Source organism: Centropristis striata, chromosome 10, assembly GCF_030273125.1.
Source record: "Centropristis striata isolate RG_2023a ecotype Rhode Island chromosome 10, C.striata_1.0, whole genome shotgun sequence".
NCBI lineage: Eukaryota > Metazoa > Chordata > Actinopteri > Perciformes > Serranidae > Centropristis > Centropristis striata.
In genome coordinates this window covers 10,486,499-10,506,917 of record NC_081526.1, presented here as the reverse complement: position 1 = coordinate 10,506,917, position 20,419 = coordinate 10,486,499, and the positions used below count along the sequence as shown (strand labels likewise).

Here is a 20,419-nt window from a genome sequence, read left to right as displayed (position 1 = left end):
TAAGTATAATTTATATCTGTATGCAGGTGAAGACTGGATGATGTGCAGAGTTTGTTAATGGCATACCTTCTTGGCATGGGGATTCTTATCAGTAGTGTTTGTGAGGCATTAATAAATGCATTAAGGCACAGCAAGTGAAACTGACGAGTTGTAGCATTGAGTCTGTGATTGGGTGATAAAGCACATTAAAGGGATAATTTGAGCTGAGCTGTGAGTCGTATGAGGTTCTTATCTATAGTCAGAGTATTACTACAGTAGATAGGTACTGGCACGGTAGCTATGAGATGACCTGCTGTGGATGGGGGTGGCAGCAAAACATATTTTAGCCACCTAAAAACAATCTACAGTCATGGAAAAATTATTAGTCCACCCTTGTTAACTTCAATTTCTTGTTCATTTTAATGCCTGGTACAACTAAAGGTACATTTGTTTGGACAAATATAATGATAACAACAAAAATAGCTCATAAGAGTTTAATTTAAGAGCTGATATCTAGCCATTTTCCATGTTTTTATTGATAATGATTTTAGCTATTATCAAAAAAACCATGGAAAATGACTCTTATGAGCTATTTTTGTTGTTATCATTATATTTGTCCAAACATATGTACCTTTAGTTTTACCAGGTATTAAAGTGAACAAGAAATTGAAGCAAACAATGTTCTAATAATTCCAAGACTGTACATTAGTTAAAGTGTATGCTATTATTTAGAACTTTCTTTTATTGGTTCTACTTTGACATCAGACGGCCCTGTTTATGTTTAATCCATACAATCTTTAAGAGTCACCAACCTCCTTTAACAAAAAACAACATTTTTAATTAGCAGAACACAGCACTTGCCGATCAACCGATGCCTCAGTCGGATAATTTGTTTGTGTCTTTGGTGTTTTAAAGGGTTAGTTCCGATTCAACAAGGTCACATAATAACTCAAGCTAAAAAGTCATACTATAGCATGTCAATTTTTGTCAAAAATTATTAAATTTTAAAATGCATAAAAATGCTTAAAATGGGTCAATTACAGTCTGTTGATACATATTAAAGCATAATATAGCCAGAAATTACAGTAAAACACCATATCATTGGAGGTCCAAAAACTGAAGAAAGTCATACTATAGCATGTTGATTTTTGTCAAAAAAAGGTCAAATTTTAAAATCCCTAAAAATGCTTAAAATGGGTCAATTATGGCCTGTATATACATATTAGACCATAAAATGGCCAGAAATTACAGAAAAACACCATATTATGCAATGTCAAAAAAACGTAAAAACCATACTATAGCATGTCGATTTTTGTCAAAAAATGTCAAATAATGCAAGCAAGTTATCCGCAGGGTTCGTACACTTTAGCAGTGGTCAAATTCAAGCATTTTTCAAGGACTTTCATTGTCAATTTTCAAGCTTTTCCAGTATCTTACACCTGTTGTAAATTGCATGTTTTAGATGAGTACTTACATACTAAAAGGGGGAGATTTCACGTAACCGCGATGGTATTACACTTTTAGGAGGAACGGTCTTCATTTCAGATAGGCTACTCATTATTATTTACATTGAACATGTGATTATCTATAGTCTATAGATGGATATAGTCAGATTGCAAGAGAAATAGAGTAAGAATTTCAAGCATTTACAAGCACTTTATCCAAAATCCAAGCACTTTTTAAACCTAGAAAATACAACATTTAAATTCAAGCATTTTCAAGGATAAAAATACTGCTTCTGTCAATGGAGTCTGGCTGCTTTGAAGAGAGCCTCCAGTTCCACATTAGAAAGGGCTGTCTGATGGCAAGGTGAAAACATTCTAAATATTATAAACTTAAGTGTACAATTAATCTAATGTTGGCTCTTTTTTTAGGTGGGCCTCTTTTTGTGACTCAAATGTGTTTTCCTGCTGCCCCTGGCCACAGCAGTACAATGCTTAGCTTATGTACCTTTATTTCTGCAGCTTCTCCAAACTGGGGGCATGTCAACAGAGATCTACTGTAGCTAATACACTGACTGAGGATAAGTACTTCACACAATCACACTCAAAAACAAAACTATCTCTTTAAGTACATTTAAAAAAAAAAGGTGGGTAAGTATATGATGGCAAAGCAGTACTACTCATTTGGTTTGTAATCTACAGTACCATATAAACAGCACACACAAGATGGATTTGCTTCACATAGTTTTCACTCTTAATATTTTTATTCACTTTTTTTCTCTTTTCCTTCAGTGTCCTGTGTGTGTTTGTTTGTTTGTTTGTTTGGGGCTGATTTCAGTCAGAGACCCCTGTGATATTTTCTTACTCGGTAACACAAAAGGGGGACACTAGTTAAAACATAAATCTGCTTTGCAATAAATACACAAACTGCAAATTACTGGTGCTTTGCAGAAGCCCAGATCATAGCAGTAAAGTCTCTAGGGAATCACACACATTTTGAATAGTGAACAGTATAATTGTTATTGTACAATTATTATTATTTTGGCTTAAACACATATTTTAACATTGTTGACCCAGTCTCCTGAAACTGCATTTTCATGTGAAGACCTGTGGGTGGCTCTGGTGTTTCATGCTGGACTAACTGTATGCGTTTGGCTGAATGAGTCATGGAAGTGTTAACTAACTAATTAATTAATTAATTAATCTAACATGTATTCATGTTTTGCTGATTGATTAATAATGCAGATCAAGAAAAATACCAAACTGCTGCTGATATGTTTCATATCATTTAATTTTTTGGTTGTTTGTCAAAACAAGGATGTATTTTAAGACATCGCTTTGGTAAAAAGTGATGGGAATTTGTCAGTACTTCTGACAGAAAATGACTCATTTTTAAATTAAATACTCTTTGATGATTGAAAAATAATCGCACAGTCTATGTAGATGAGCGTCTCATGGAAATATGTGGCAGTTTTCCTCCTGTTTCACTGTCAAGTCTATTTATAAAGCCCAAAATCACAAAGTGTCTCTGAGAGCTTTGCGGTCTGTAATACCCACTACACCATCTTTTCTTAGCCGTCGTGAGTGTTTGATGTTTGAGAGAGTGCATCATATATGTGCCGACTATATATGGAGGGAGTTATGTGTGTATTTATGTAACCATGTGATTCAGTCAGAGGAGTTGGTTTCACGTAACAATGTTTAAAATTAGACAGTGGGGCAGGACTGGTGAGGGTGTCCCTCTATTTACACAGAGTCTTCACTGTGAGGAGAAACTGGACTCCGTGACAGATCTGTGTTTATAAAAAAGAAAAACATCTGTATAGGTTGTAGCTGCGTCACGTGTCTAAAACACCAGAGTAGGATTTACATATTAATACCTACTTCTCCTTCCACATCGTGATCAGCTTTGAAAGCGGCTGTTTGAAAATATTCATTAAAAATTCCATCTATGGACGCCATACTGCCTCCGCAGCGGTTGAGATTAATTTTAAATGAGCTGTTTCCCAAGAGAGAGTACTGCTATCACACAGATTCAACAGTATTAAAAGGCAAAAAATAAATAAATGTATCTGCCAACTCACATAATCCTATTTCACTAAATTCTGAGTCCAAGATATTTTATAAAAATACCTTTTTTTCTACAATAATTGATGATATAGTAAATGCGGCTTAATGCCAGTGAAAGCTGCTCTATAAACATGCACATAGGTATCGTAGGTAATCAAAAGGTCTACTTCAGAGACTAGTCTAACCCAAACTGCTGTCAGAAATCAAATGGCTTCAACGAAAAAGCGCTAAATCGCGTGACTCGTTTGGGTGTCTTTTTAAGGCAAGGACATACTCAGAAGTCAAAGGAGCTGAGGAAAGATCTACATAGGAGTGGTACGATTTCTGCCCTGACAACCCAGCTTCCGTAAGCACAATGAAGGTGATCCTACAGGATGTTTCCATGGATGGATGACCATGTGGCAGTGCCGCAGAACCTTTGCCGGGGTCGCCGGGCATCAGGCCATCCCTCAGCTCTGCAGTCGCTCGGATCCTTGCACACGGATGTTTCATCGTTAACGTGTTTCTCTTAACACCTCATTGTGCATAGGTAACAGCCGTCTTGTCTGCCATGACGATATGATGGACGTGGCAATCCGTGTGCTACCACAGGTTCACTGTAGGTTCCATATTGATGAAGCCGGGGTTTTTGCGGAGCTCCCAGTACGTGTTGTTGGAGACCCACCTCTCTCTGTGATTGGCATCAACCACTTTCCTGGGAGAAAAGGAGGAGAAGTGACAGCTGTAACTGAGAGCGTAAACCCATTGAAAAGAATGTGTATACAGTAAAAAAATGTACATACAGTCAAAAATGATAAGACTACTCTTGTTTTCTTAAATTTCTTGTTCATTTTAATGCCTGGCACAACTAAATTTTCCGTGGTTTTCTTGACAATAATTTTGGTTATTATCAAGAAATCCATGGAAAATGGCTAGATATCAGCTCTTAGACTAAACCCCTATGAGCTATTTTTGTTGTTATCATTATATTTGTCCAAACAAATGTACCTTAGGTTGTACCATGCATTAAAATGAACAAGAAATGGAAGAAAACAATAGTCTAATATTCTTTTCCATGACTGTACAGTTAATATTCCTGTTTTCCAGCAAATGGTTGCTGGTCTCTGTGCTTACTTGAAGAAGCGCGGCTCCATTTTGATGTTGTTCTCCTCGTTCCACTTCCTCCTGACTCTCTGCAGGTCCTCAATGCGCTGCTTTTCTAAGGATGCCATCTCCAAGTTCCCCTCCTCCAGATGTCTGTGTGACCCAAACATCACTTTTCAGTACAGCACATCATATGGTCTTACAAGTACAAAGAACAGTAATATGTGCATTACAAAACTCAAATATGCATGCAGCTTCTTAAAGGTGGAAACTGATCCAGTCATTTTTTTTTTCATATCTCCTCACAGTAGCCTGTATTTAATCTTAACATAACTGCAACTGCATAAGTATGGTGTCTGTTAGCTCATGCATTGTATTTCTTTCCGAATTCTTATTTCTTTCTGATGAAAAACCTTTGACTTTGACTGGAACACACCATTAGTTTCTGTTCAATATTATGCCGCTGCTCCATTCACACTTCAGTGTACAATTTGAAATTGGGAAGACTCCAATTCACTCATTGAGATTACGATTAGGTTTATAATGATCATCAGATTATCTGTTTAGATCATCGAGAGGGTCAAATCCGATCAAAAATCTGCCCAGTTATCCATTAATGTGGGGCAGATATTAGACAAAAACAACATTATGAGCAGATTAACTCATGTTGCAATCTTGTTAGTGGGAAATCAGTGGAATTATTTGGTGCTTGCTGGCAGCAGTATGCAGGCAGCTGAGGATTTGCTACAGTACCTTTGATCGGGCCTGAATCGAGCATCTGTACGGGGCAGAGCATCTTTCAACTCGGGGCAAAGCTCATTCAATTCAATGGCAAACCTGGTGAAGCCGTAGTACAGCTCATAGTCTGTGGGCATGGAGCCTGGCAAGGAGAGGAAACAAGGTGAAGAAAAACATTTAAGTCAGCTTATCAACTATTTATAATATCCTCTTTATTTATATCATAATCCTCTGAATCCCAGGCAGTTTTTTTTTGGCAGTTTTGCCTTTATTTGAAAGGACAGCTGGAGATAGACAGGAAAGTGAGGAGGAGAAAGGGGAGTGACATGCAGTAAAAGGCCTGGGTCAGAGGTCAACCAGCAGCTGCTTTGGGTTTCAGAGAATTTAAGCGACCAGTTGGAGGGCTCATGTGAAGTCTAGTGAAGCAGCGCCTATAGTACCTGGCCTCCAGACGCATTTGGCAGAAGGTGGGACGCCACAGTAAAGACCCTCGTGCCATTTCCCAAAAAGCCTGTGGATCACTTTCCCTTCTTGATCCATCACAAATCCTTGAACCTCGTTCACATTAGAACTCCAGTAGTTCCCCTGAAAGACAAACACCATGTTGGCAGCGGTCCTTTACCACAGCGCAGCGTGTTTAAACATCACCGGTATCACTGAAGGTGTTTTACCTTGACGAAGGTAAGTTTGCAGAGACAAGCGCTGCTCTTTGTGTTTCTGATGGTGATCTCCCCGTAGTGCTCGATCCACCGTCGTCCACTGAGGATGTTGTGCACACAGGTGGTGACTTTGTTCCATTCATAGTGATCTCCAAACCTACAAGTACACAGAAACAGGTACAACTTTATTCTCTTTCTGTTTTGTTTTTTTCATCTAGCAGCTTATTCACCGGGCCTGTATTTTCAGCATTGATGTCCAAATTATTTTGTGTGATGAAATCTTCCTCAAACATCATCACAAAGGGTATTATTTGTGAGTTGGAACTTCTGACGTCTTTATAAAAGGACATAATAAAGATAAAAACTATTGTTGAGACAGAGGAAATGCTGAGGTTTTTACCCAGTAGCCAACCACCATGTGCATATTTCTACTTGTTTGTATTGTACATTTTTAATACTTTATTCCATGTTTTACTTGTTTATTTAAAATACTAGTATATACTAGTATTTGTAGTTTATTTTGTAGTTAGCTATCCACTTTGCTGCTGTAACTCTTGCTGTAACTTTTAAAGGTGTCAGTATATATAATGTGTAGTTGGGGTTAATTAGTTATTTCTGTTCCAAAATTCTACACATATTTATAAGTAAAAATCTGATTTTTGCATGTTTTTTTTACATTTTATATTAAAGTGCTAATCAAACACTGACTGACAAACATTGAAATTGAATTAATTCATATGTGTGATACTGAGAATCTGCTGTGATTAATGTCATAGGGAAAGAGTATAGTTACCTGGGAATCATGAGGTTCACTGTCCCGATCGGTAAAATCTCCATCGATTTTCCCCAGAATTTGTTTTTCCATCTCACATCTGTAAAGCAACATCAGAAATTCAAATACAGTGTACTGACCACTTGAATCAAAAGATTATAAGATGTAAGCTATTTTAATCAGTAAAAATTCAGCTGGATATAAAATGAGTCTGGAAGGCTCATCTGCTGATCCAGAGTGCCCAGGAGAAAAAGCCCTCACTAATTAGGTTTGATAGCTACCTTGCCAGAAGGTGAAGTTCTTGGAGTCACAGTGGCAGGCGGAGATGGGAGGGTGGTGGCTCACCTGTGAGACAAGATCAAATAAAAAGAGTCTGGCAGCTGTTGTTGTTGAGATAACACATCATGCACATCTCTGTCGGTGTCCACACAGAGGACACACCGTGGACTGCAACATGTGCACACGCTGTGACTTTAAGGGAGAGTCAAAACAATTAAATCATTGTCAGAAAATGTATAAATAAATCCATTTTGGTCATTTTTCAATTAAAAATGCAGATAATTTGGGTTTTTATTTTCATTTTTTCTTCTTTGAAGCTCAAGTGTTGAGATCTTTTATACATTTTTTAATAGATTTCCCTTTTTCTGAACCATTGGGGGTTGGGGCAGTGGATTTTCAGGGGGAGATAGCAGGTGAACAGAAGATGCCGCATAGAAGTGGTGTATATCATCTGAAGATTAATTTGATGCAGCTCAGTGCTGTGAGGCAACATATTCTAGTCATAAAACTGACATAGAAAATAAAATATATTAGTAAATCAATCACTTAACAAGCAGTACTGAACGGGCCCTCGCAGTACATGCGTGTCGGGGCATGCTGCCGTCGGGGTGTGTGCGTTACAGGGGCCAGTCTATACCACCCCTATGAATTTCATTGCCTTAAGTCTTATAGTGTGGCCACGGTACCAAATATGAAATTAGACTGCCACCACAGTGCCGCCTAGGGGCCGATCAATAAAACCTTAAAGGGTTATCCTCAGGAGGGCATCGACAATAATTGTACCAAGTTTTGTATAATAATGCACAAACTATCCCTTTAATCCTCATACAGTGTCTGAAGGAGGACTCTTAACTGATATGTATAAGTTAGAAGAGGCAGGTAGCAATGGTGGAAAGTAACTATGTACATTTACTCAAGTACTGGACTTAAAGTACAATTTTGAGGTACTTTTATGTACATTTTATGTAACTTTATACTTCTACTCCCCTACATTTTGAGGCAAATATTGTACTTTTTACTCCTCTATATTTAGCTGACAGCTTTAATTACTTTTCAGGTCAAGATTTAAAATGAAAAACATGATACATTTAAAATTAATACCCATTTAATAAATTAAACCACTTATTATTATTATTATTAAACCACCATTATTTATTTATTTATTTTACATAAAATCCATTCCCATAATGAATAATGTAAAAATGAAGATAATTTTGCTATTTAAAAAAAAAAAGAATTCTCCTCTGAAGCTCAACTGTTGAGATCTTTTATACAGATTTCTCTTCAATATTAGCTTCTTTTGTAAATCAATCAATAACTTAACTTTTTGAATGAACACTGTAAAACAAAGAAACACTGGTAACTATGAGTATGGGAAGCACCATCTTATTCCAGTCCAATAAAAAGGCGCATTTAACGAAATGTAAATGCATTTTATACCTTATAACATTTCTTTAATCAAGTAAAACAGATGTACCTGTTCAGCGAAAAAACAGAAGCCCTTGTCTTCCCGAATACATTCATAACTCTCTCCGAGAAGCGGATTGAATGGCTTACTTCCTGCTCTGTAGTAAGTGGATGAGTAGCCTGAGACGGCAAAAGCAGCGACGAGAACCTGTCAGAGAGTCAAAACAACACAGCCAATATTAACATGAGGGGATTAATGGCTTTGTATTAACAGGCTTTGTCACGAATAAGCCAAACATTAGCATGCATTGGGCGCTATCAGGACAGAAGGACAGAAGACAGATAAAAATAGGAGGATCCAAGGTCGGCAGCTGCATCGGAGCGTCCCGCCGCCTCGCAGACGTGCCTCTGAGTGAGACTATTGTGAGGCAATGTCACCTCATATTTACAGGTATGACAAAAATACAAACAAAAGTCAATGTTAAATTGCATTGTGAACAGCAGTGAAAAGTCTCCATGTTCTGACAGCGAACATGACGAGCATTTGATGTGACAGAGTGTTTTTTAACTGACGGCTGCCTTACCATGCGTTCAAAGGGATCCTCGGTCTCTGCAGCTTTGTCCAGCAGCTCGCTGTACTCCAGCTCTTCACACATGCGCTGCAGGGTGTTGAGAGGCTCGTTGAGCTCCACGGGCATGGACACTTTGGACAGGTCCTTGCCGATGTTGTTTCTCAGGATGTTCCAGAGGTTGATGTTGCTGGTGTCGGGGCACGGCGCCGACAGGCAGCTGCGGCGCCCGTTACGGAAGGCACTGCCAGCAAAGTCTCCGTTGGCCACTGGGAAGAAGAAGAAAAGACGACCACCTCATTAACAATGTGGTATAACATTAACTGTGACAGTCTATGCTCTTCTCTGAGACACACCATTAACTCCTGGGGACATTTTTGGCCTTTTAATCTGTTGATCATATTGACCTTTTCAACCTCAGCTCCTATAATAAGTTTATAATAGAGTGTGAAGCCAAAGTACAGGCACTCAGTACTACCCTTAAGGACAAAAATGTCCCAATTGAAACCCACTGAAACACAATTTTTTAACACTACGCCACACTAAGCCATTACAGCATAAAGTTGTGCATTTCATTATATCAGGCTTTCAATCTAGAGGCACTTCAAAAGTGTAGTTTTTACTATTTTACACCACATTTTAGTATTTTTCTATGCAGCAAATACATGCAGTTGTCCTGGTTTCCAATAGGGTTATCACTGACATATTCCAGACTGTAAAAACATAAATTGAAATTCCTCATAGCATTTAGTATTTACAGAAAACAATTCATAAAAACACCAGTGACATTATGTAAACAATGATAATGTTTCATTGCTCAAGCACCTTTAAAAAATCAGGTTACAGGGTGCCTCACACATGGCAGCATGTTTTAATCAACAGATGTTATATATGAAAATGTAATGTAAAATCAAATTACATGGGGAACTTTTAGAGAACAATAAGGAAGCTGCAACGAGTCAATTCGATGCTCGACAGGTAATTAATCATCACTTTTCAAGCAAAAATGCAAATTCTAACTTCTAAATAGTTTTTATTTGTCTGATGTGATGGTAAACTGAATATATAAGTGTTGATTAAATTAAAAAAAGGCATTAAATATGTCACTTTTGATTTTGGGACCTGTGATGAGCAATTATCATTTTAATGACATATTTTGGACCAAAAAAATTAATCAGTTAATGAAGAAAATAATCATCAGATCAGGCGATTAAAATTTGCAAATGACATTAACTGGACCAGAATAAAGAAGGTAAATCAAATGCAAGTAATATCAGATAAAAGATAAAGATATCAGATAAAGAGATAATCCAAGTAAAATGAGATTGAGCTCTGTGATAAATCTATGCTTTAAGAGGAGATTTAAAAGTGATTTTGAATAAGTCAGCCTCATTTGTATGAGCCGGTCGTTCATAAGCTCCAGGGCAGTCACGGCAAAGGCTCTGCCCCCTCAGGTTATGAACCTGGTGCAAGACAGCGTCTGGAATAGATAAAATACTTGTGCTCAAGGATCTCACGCCTCATGGAGGCTAGTTTGGAATGAAAAAAGCAACAAATATAGCGAGGGACCAGACTACAAAGAGGTCATCGATCAGATCTTACAATCCTGAAACATACTGTGAGTCAGTGTAAGGAGGCTAAAACAGCTGGGCACTCCCTGTTAGGCAGCAACATTTTGGCCATTTTTCATGTTATTGCATGTAAGGATAAGTAAGTGACGCGTTATAGAGGATTGGGGGTTGCGTCAGTGGATTTTCAGGGGGAGATAACAAGTCAACAGAAGAAGCCGCATAGAAGTGGTGTACATCATCTGAAGATTAAATTGATGCAGCTCAGCGATGTGAGTCAACATGTTCTAGTCATAAAACTGTTATAGAAAATAAATCAATTAATATATCAATTGCTTAATTAAATTATTAAAGTGTATAAGGGTTCATAATATTATGGTTTGACTATATAAAATCCATTCCCATACTGAATATTGTACATTTCTTTGCAGTTATTTTGGGTTGATACCATCTGTTATACACATTTGGTGCTAAATTTTGTAATTTAAAATGGTTAAAAATGTAAAATTCCTCCAACATATCACATTTAGACACCAAAACCTTAAGGAATACCAATGAAGACCTTAAGGATACCAATCCATGCTGTGATTTGGAAACAAAAACATTTAAAATTTTGGAGATTTCTCCAGAGATAGGATTTTTTTTCGATGAATGGATGGCAAGCACTACAACTCTCTAAACTGCTGAGAAAGCCCTTTATTTAGCCATATACTCTAAATGCTCTAGGCCTCTATGTTGTGGTTGTAAAGTTTTCTAAGGCTTATCCTAGAGGTCACAACAGTTTACTGGCTACTATGGGGAGTAACATCATCACACATGAATAAAATTGGGCTCATTGTATCAACGAGAGTCTCAGCTTCAGTCAAACACAATTTATGTAATTCGAAGCCTGTTTAGGGACCTCAGTATACAGAAATATTCAAATACAAAATGCAAGATGCCTGTCTTAAACTGCATGGGATTCATGTCAGTTTTTCCCTCGCTAAAACTTTGAAGAGTTATTTCGCTCCCTACAAGATATAATGACCTCTTGACATCTCATAGTTTCACATGATACCAGCGACTTCTGTAGCTTTTAAACTAAAACCCACTAAAGCCTCTGAAAAAAGTTCAGCTGGCCCTCCAGCCAACCACACAAAGGGGTTAAGCCATTTGTTGTAAATATTTGACAGAAAGAAAAAAAGAAAATATGAGAAAGTAATTAAGGGGGACAGAAATGTTGCTGCTTAACAAGAACGACCCGGGTGTCATGTTGTCATGCCTCTTAGTTCTGGTTAAAAGCCCGGCCTGGATTATTTTACTACAGATTGGCTTTTCTTGATTGGATTTGCTGTCAACTAACTGGGACACATCACACACATCTCTATTGCTGTTCACAACATCAAATATGGTAAAATGACAATGTAAGAAGAAATGTGTAGGACATTTTTATACATTCTTTCATTTACTTTGGATGCAAAATTACACTTTGAATCACAAGGGGATACTATTACTAATGTTATCCAGCATTATTTCCCAACTTTCATCATCATGAGATACTACTGTGACAAAGATTGACGAGAGAGATCCCATGCCGTCTTTCACTGATAGCTTTCATAAAGTCTAGGAGAAGCCCTTGGCACAGAGAAACCCTGCAAAGTCAACTGCCTCCGCCACACTGATAAATGATCTTGCCAGAAGATTCTGTGTGTTGTTTGTGTGTATTTATATAATAGGAAGCACAGTTGATCCACTAAGTGGGATCCCCTTCCTTTATTAATTTTCCCTAATCGGGAACATATGGATGCTTGGGCTCGTGATGGTGCAGAATTGGACCTACTTTGTCTGGAGACGTTATCAGTCACGCTGGCGTTGTCCTCGGAAATGTTATCGCTCACATCGCTGACATATGACTCATCGTCTGAGCCCTGCGAGGGGAACAGGTACAAAGCAGAGTGAGTCAGCGCAGTAGAGTACAACACGAACGCTGATCAGACCAGCAGACGGCCGTAGCCTCACACACACACACACACACACACTGCAGCTTGCCAGTGGCTAACAAACTGCAGCAGTGGTCGGCTATCTGTCCCACTGCAGTAATCATAAGATGAGGTGCCGCAGCATTTTCATACTTTATATATAGCAAACACAATGAGGCCATTGACGCTGCCAAAGAGGAGCATATTGTAGCAAGAGGTTGTAAAAGCCTCTGTTACAGTCTCCTGCTGCTGGTGATGGTTGAGCCAACAGTGTGACACAGGTGTGAATGTGCCTGCTGTTGGAGGATGGGCTGGTTGATGAATTTCCTTGGTGAGTAATCCTTCAATGCGGCTCAATGCATGCCTGGGGAGCTACGATGCTTAATGCCTCCTCAGAGACCACATATATTTGGAGCAGAGTGTTCACAGGAGTTTAAAGGGGAGAAATAGTTTCAAGTGATGGTGCAAAGTGCCTTTCTAATAAAGCCAGAAGATACAAATCAAGAGGAACAGACAGAAGAGGAGTGTTATGATTCTAAGGCACAAATGAGAGACAAAGCCTCAGGGCAGATTGAAAAGGAGCCCTCCCATGTGCCCGACTTTTGTTTGAGTTTCCGTTATACGCTATCTCCGCTTCTCATGCTGCCCTCATTAATTGCTGACTAACTCCAGATCCACACAGAGCCATCACTGTGACATTTTTATCTAGCTTCCCAGCAGCAGGGCTAGTTTAACCTCTTCCTCCCTCGACAGCCTGCTTCTTATGGTCAAAACTGCCTCCTGTTCTTAACCCTATAAAGCCTAAACCATGAAATAATAGCCAGAAAATTATATTTTTTAAAAACTTGAGTATTTATTGAACCTGCTGACAAAAATAAATAAATACATTTGCATATATGAATTCTAATTTGTATCATATTTGATACATCAGGTCTTTTTGTACAATTTCTTGCTCACAGTTTGTTTTTCTTGAACTAACAAAAACATAAAACCGAACATTCTTATCCTTTCCTTTTAACATTTAATTCAAATATGCAAGAAAAAAAATATTTATCTGCTGATATTAAGTTTTCACCCAGCAATGAACCTGTATCATTTTTGCTACATCTGGTATTTTTGTGCAATTTGTTGCTCAGTTGTTTTTTTTTAATCTCCAACACATGTATACATCAGGTTTTTCAGGAAAAAAATATATCAGACTGATGATGTAGAGGTCTCAACAACTTGTGTATCAAATATGATACACTTGGCTTTATAGGGTTAAGCTGCATTCACACCAAATCAGGAGTTGTGGCGAAAAGGAATAGAAATAAAATAAAAGAATTAAATCCAGGAAACAATATTAACTTTTAGAGCAATACAACCTGACGTCATGCTGCGGTGGCTGATCAGATCAGAAGAATCCCACATGAAGAAAAAAACCTTTTTTACAATTAGGCCTGTTCTATGCACATCCACTGGCTTGGCTAAACTCAGTTTGACTCAGCACATCAGCCCAGCACAGCAGAGATTTGCATGAAGGAGTGTATTTACCTATGAGTCAAAGGAGTGGCATTTAAATGGTGGATAAAGATTTAAAAGATTTAATTTTCTGTAAATTCCTCTCAATAAAAGCCTTAATTTTTTGCTGCAAATGCAGTATTAGTAGACCTGTTTTATTGGGAAATAGCTGCCAACAAACCTTACTAATTTGCTGATACAGATATAATTTCCTATAAATTGCTCACAGTATATAGTCATGGAAAAAAAAAAATAAGACCACCCTTGTACTCTTCAATTTCTTGTTCATTTTAATGCCTGGTACAACTAAAGGTACATTTGTTTGAACAATATAATGATAACAACAAAAATGGCTTATAAGAGTTTATGTAAGAGCTGATATCTAGACATTTTCCATGTGTTCTTAATAATAACCAAAATCATTATCAAGGAAACCATGGAAAATGTCTAGATAACAGCTCTTAAATTAAACTCTTATGAGCTATTTCTGTTGTTACCATTATATTGTTCAAACAAATGTACCTTTAGTTGTAACAAGCATTAAAATTAACAAGAAACTGAAGAAAACAAAGGTGGTCTAATATTTTTTTTTCATGACTAAGTCCCCTTTTATTTGGTTAATTTATAGGCTTTTATTATGAAGCAGTTTAATCAGGAAATGTTGGATTTTCATCAGCAGTAACTTAACAGGACTCCTAAACGGGGGTTAAAGTTCACAACACGACGTCACATAAATAGACAATTTAAGTGACATTCCCACACTGCCACAAACGCCCCAATGCCTGATATGGTGTGAATGCAGCCTAAAACAGTGAATTGTCCCGTGATATACCTCATTCTCCGACGAGCTGGCTGACAGAAGCACTTCCTGGGCATCAAAGAACTCAGAGACAGACTCTGACATGGAAAGTCGGCTCTCATTAGAGGCCTGCTGAGTCAGAGGGATCCCCATCTGTTCTCCAGCCTGCAGGAAAAACACACGCAAACACATGAGATGTTCACTGTTCCTTGCTACGATGACAGCTTTAAGAACCGACACAGACCCGGACAAACACAAACACCATCAGAAGACAACACAGAGTTCATTTTGCAGCATGTGTATCCTTGCCAGAGGGCAAGCTCCCATCCGTTTCTAATTAGTCATTTTTTTCATTAACCTTGATGTCAGGTTCTGCAAAAAATAATGATCCTTTAAGCTCACCTGCCAGATTGCACTGGAGAAAACATCAATCTATTAGGACAGGGATCAATAAAGCAACTGATGAATGCATGATGCAAACACTACGACTACCCGGTCAGCCTTGGAAGCCGTGTTGTTGTAATGTAAGAGTCAGAAATTAGCTCTGTCAGTGACAGACTGACCACAGCGACCTACCTCATCAGGTGTGGAGATGATGTTCACACTGACAACTTGTTCAGTCAGGACAGATTCAGAGTGGATGCGGTTCAGTCTGGTTCGAAGTTCTGCGTTTTGGGACAGGGCCTAAAAAATTTAAAAGTGTTGTTTATTTTCCACGTGCTTTGTTGTTTGCCGGTTTTTGTTGGACAGGGAAGATCTACTGTTTGATCAAAACTATGTAAATATTTTGAAATGACTGGTTGCTGCTATTCCTCCTCTAAATGCTTAATATTGCAGCTATACTGTAAAAAATGGGGGTCACAAGCCACAGTTCTCACTGATTATCTGCAGCTAATATGAGTCTGGGTTACTTGAATGACTATGAAGTCACTATTTTCCAAAGTTATGGTTATTTTAGTATGAAATTCAGTCTTTTTGATTGCATGGACAGTATTTTCTTGGTACCAGGATAAAGAAACCCTTCCTTTGACTAACTCAAGACTGTTGAAGCCAAACGTTGATGTACATTGTTGCACAGAACAAGTTGCTGTCTGTCATATTTGAGAGCATCTATTCATCCTGAAAAATGAAGCAAATGTTGAAGTGTCTTAAACCTGTGTTCTTCCTAATGGCCAGCAGGGGGCGACTTCACCGGTTGCAAAAATACTCCAGGTTGTATAGAAGTCTATGAGAAAATGACAGAACTTCTCAATTTATTACAAAGAGTTGCCTATTTACACATCCAGCAGACGGGGAGCACCATTAGCATTTATTTGGAGTTGTGTTTTCTGTCCACTTGATGAATGTAAGTCCAATTTTCAGCATCCCGTAAATTCTGTTTTTCTCCACCAACTCCTGAAGGAAATTGACCCTTTAGCTGCTAAATGTTTCATTGTGTTTATCAGCCAGCTGCTAACTTTGTTGGCTGTTTTGTGGTAGGCAGGTAGCGTACAATGGGTTTATCTGAGCTTTTGTTTTCAGAAAACAGCTGACTGCTGCTGACAAAAAACAACCAAAACAATGAGCTGAAAGATGCTAAAAAATGAAGAAAATTCACTTTTTAGCTTTGTTTTTGCTCCTAACCAATAAAAACGAAAATATTTGGCCCTTTTAGCCACCAGCTAGTTTTAACTGTGTCTGTCTTTGTACATGAGTTTATTGCAGCTTTTTCATTGAAAGCATGAAGCTGCTGCAAAACATATTGCTGATGAGAGCGCTATGAGTGAACCAAAACAGTAATGTTTCAGGCTGTAAAAAAACAAAACAGTGAGCTGAAACAGGATATCACCCCATTCATATGCAAGAAGTCACATGATCCACTTCACATTTACAAATATGGATTATAGTTGCTTAAAGTAAATGTGTACACGTGAAATAAAACATCAAGAAGACAGTAATTTCCCTCTGAGATTAACACAGTTGACATCATAAACTGTAAGTGTAACAACCACAAATCCTTATTATTAACTTCCCACAGAGCGTTGCCATAAAAACCTGACCTCCAGCCAACAGCAGCATTGTCACACAAGCGTCCAATTAGGAACAAAGCGGAGATAAAGCAGCAAAAACATTTCACCGAAACGATGTCGACTGTAAGCAGAGGAACAGTCCAATTAAATCACTGGGGTAGAGCGACAGCCCTAAGGAGCCGAGTTAATGAGAACATTTTTCTCTCTTACCAATTAATATGGGAGAAGATGATTGAACTCTGACTACTCTCTTGCCTCTGCTCTCATCACAACATAATCTGTTTCAATTGTGATCACAGCGACTGCTCAGAATAAACTGTAGCCTGTGCGTTTCATTTGACAGCCCGTCATCGTGAGCGCATCTTATAACATGACAACTACAAAATGGGTTTGAGCTTAAAGAAACCAAAGACACATTACTCAAATTACTACAGTAATTTCCCCAGTAATGCCCCGATCACTCATGCAACATGCCCCGATAACATGTTAAAACAGCATCATGCTCAGTATTAAATGGGATGGAGCCAAAACAGACAAACGGTTCAGATTAACTAACCCTAACTAATAGTAGAAAGAAAGAGGGATCATGGGAAATGGTTGCAGGCAGGTCATTACCTGTGACAGAGACTTCCTGAGAGAGTTGATCTGGGTGGACTGGTCTGACTGCTCCTGGTCGGACAGAATCTGTTTGATCTTTTCTTTCTCTATGGCCACGGTGTTAAAGGCCGACTTCAGCAGAGAGTGAACTGTGCAGGGACAAGATAAAAAGACATTAGGATCCTTTACAGTCATTTTTTCTCAGTTGCTTTGCTGCAGTCCTTGAAAGAAAACATAATCCTCAAAACAGTGGGTGAAGCTCTTACATCTAGTCCTCATTTTCACAAGCTAGTTAGATGCATTTCTTGTTCACACACTGCTTTTAATGTTTCATTTAAAAAAAATCATGTGCTACTTAGCTCCTGTAGTGTGTTTCAGTGTTCTAGGTTGTTTTATCTAATTTGTAAAGCATCTTGTGAAGAGCTTCTTAAAAGGCACCTTATGAATAAAACATTTTTATTATTCAAAAAAAGGTTTGGGTAGGAGTGCTACCTGGATTTCAATTGAGTCTGTTTGAGGAGCTTTTTGAATAACAATACATGTAGACATGAAAATAAGATAAAAAACTCCAAAGCACAAAAACAACTAAAATTCCTTTATTGTCATTTAGTTTATTTTTAGATCTTACGTGCCAATTTGCCTTGACAATAAAGGCGTGTCCTGGTGTTTTCTTGTGATTCTGTGGTGGTTTATATTATTATTATAAGCACAGATAGATTAAATTACCTTAATGACACAATCAGTGCTTTTACATGCACAGTTTAATCGACCTATGCTTAAAATTCGACTTTGGCATCTAATCGGACTTCTGTCTTTGTTGGGTTAATAGGCCAACCTTTCCGGTTGAGACCTATTACGTCATAATAAACAAGTGGAGAAAGGCGGAAAACTGGCATTTTTGAACAACAACATGTATGGTGATTTTGAAGGGTAGACAAAAACGGCAGATGCTGTTGGAGGGCTGCAACAGTAGCCTGTCTTCGGTTCGGCACTTTGTGCCGTCCCTATTGCGACCGGCTTTCTTTGATGTTTTTGTTCCGGGGTCATACGTCAGCGCGGGAAGCATGCGCACAAGCGTTGTCCGACATCAGCCGGACAAACACATTTACATGCACTTCAGTTGTTCTGTTATAGTTGGATTAAGTCAATAATTCAGTTTTTTCAAGTGTCATGTAACTGTACTGACTGAGTTAGTCTTGGAGACCAAAATTTACTTTTGGAGTGATTTCCATTACTTTCAGGTATTTATCAAACTTGTTTATAGTAAATTTGAGTGTGTTAATAAGGAAATCCCAGTTTATTATGACTTAAGCTTTGGCCATGGTTTCTATCAGTTTTGATAATGTTATATTTAGTAAGTTAATAGCAGTTTATGGGGAAAAGGTGACATCGCTTTAAAAAGTCTAAGAAAAATAAACAAAAAGATGATCAAACCGGTTATTAAAGAGCAGTTTTGCCAGATTGTCTAAACCACTTTATGTGGTAAAAATGATAAAGAGTGCATCTGTAATGTTCCTAATAATCTCCAGTGTGTGTCCCACAGTGACAGTAGGGCAAAGTTAAACTAGAAGGTTGGTCTTAAAACTGTGATTTACTCTGCTACACACATATGAAATGAAATGTGAGTCTGTTGCGTCAGCCCTCTCTGGCAGAATATCCACTGCTGGGTGATGCAAAATGTGTCACTGACTTGCGTTTGCTTGTGATTTTTCCTGGGAATGCCGCCACAGACACCCAATACATAATATAATGCTTTATCAGTGGGCCACAGGCACAATGCTCATTACCTCATTCAGCAGTATAGGATAGCGACTTAACAGATATTTATTTAAAATGAAAATGTATTATTCTAACCTGGATGTTTGGTTGTGTTTATGACTTATTCGTAGCGATGTAGCCTTGTTCTAATATAATTACTTACTAGAAACGATGTGCAGAACTATTGTATGAAGATGTGATCTACAGTCATTGAAAAATTATTAGACCACCCTTGTTTGTTTAATTTTTTTTTTTTTTCATTTTTAATGCCTGGTACAACTTAAGGTATATTTGTTTGGACAAATATAATGATAACAACAAAAATAGCTCATAAGATGAAGTTGAAGATGAAGAAGTTTAATTTAAGAGACGATGTCTAGCCATTTACCATGGTTTTCCACTGATAATAACCAAAATAATTATCAAGAAAACCATGGAAAATGGCTAGATATCAGCTCTTAAATTAAACTCATATGATATGGAGCTAAAACAGTGACAGTTAACCAAAATATTAAAAATAAAAATTGGCACTGAAAAAAGACAGACATCAAAAAAAAAACGTGAAGACTGAAATGGTAAAAACCAATCATAATGCATAAAAATAACAAAAATGAAATAACATAACATGATTGTGAAATTGTATTTTTTTAATGCTTGTGTTGGACATTTTTCAGTGCCAAAACTTTCTGTTTCAATGCCAATTTTTATTTTCAATATTTCAGTTAACTGTCACTGTTTTAGCTCCATATTATGAGCTACTTTTGATGATATCATTATATTTGTCCAAACAGTAAACCTTTAGTTGTATGAGGCATTAGAATGAACAAGGAATTGAAGAAAAAAAGGGTCCAATATGTTTTTCCATGACTGTGGGTTTTAACAAAGCTGGATGATCCTTTAACATTTACATATGAACTGTAAACAATGGGACATGTTTCACCTTCTAACCATGCACTCATGCATGCTGCCTGCCTACCTTTCTGGGCGAGGGTGCAGAATTCCTCCTGAAGTTTAATGTAGTCACTGGCACACTCGACGCTGTCCGTCAGCCGGGAGACGGGGGGTTGAAAGTCCACCAGCTCGGCACACAGGTTGGGGTTGGATGAGTGGAGGCGGACAGGGGACATGCTGGCAGACAGGGGGACCTGGAGAGAGATGACGACCACAGAGGAACACTGTCAATCAGCTGAAAGGCTCAATAACATGTTTATCTGACAGAACCAACGGTGAAG

General features: G+C 38.0%; 1 protein-coding gene across 2 annotated transcripts in view; it reads right to left on the bottom strand.

Moving 5' to 3' along the window:
• Window positions 1-973: 973 nt before the first annotated feature.
• Window positions 974-20,419, bottom strand: part of osbpl6 (oxysterol binding protein-like 6) — a 50,693-nt gene continuing 31,247 nt past the window's right edge. For both annotated transcript variants that reach the window (XM_059342640.1, XM_059342641.1), the window contains 14 exons: window positions 20,164-20,332; window positions 17,448-17,578; window positions 15,400-15,507; window positions 14,857-14,988; window positions 12,386-12,473; window positions 9,014-9,267; window positions 8,500-8,637; window positions 7,025-7,088; window positions 6,765-6,843; window positions 5,984-6,128; window positions 5,753-5,897; window positions 5,328-5,454; window positions 4,605-4,727; window positions 974-4,185 (listed from right to left, as the gene is read on the bottom strand). In XM_059342640.1, coding sequence (XP_059198623.1) covers window positions 4,074-4,185; window positions 4,605-4,727; window positions 5,328-5,454; window positions 5,753-5,897; window positions 5,984-6,128; window positions 6,765-6,843; window positions 7,025-7,088; window positions 8,500-8,637; window positions 9,014-9,267; window positions 12,386-12,473; window positions 14,857-14,988; window positions 15,400-15,507; window positions 17,448-17,578; window positions 20,164-20,332 — 1,815 coding nt within the window. In that variant the 3' untranslated portion in view covers window positions 974-4,073. The remainder of the gene's footprint in view (window positions 4,186-4,604; window positions 4,728-5,327; window positions 5,455-5,752; window positions 5,898-5,983; window positions 6,129-6,764; window positions 6,844-7,024; window positions 7,089-8,499; window positions 8,638-9,013; window positions 9,268-12,385; window positions 12,474-14,856; window positions 14,989-15,399; window positions 15,508-17,447; window positions 17,579-20,163; window positions 20,333-20,419) is intronic.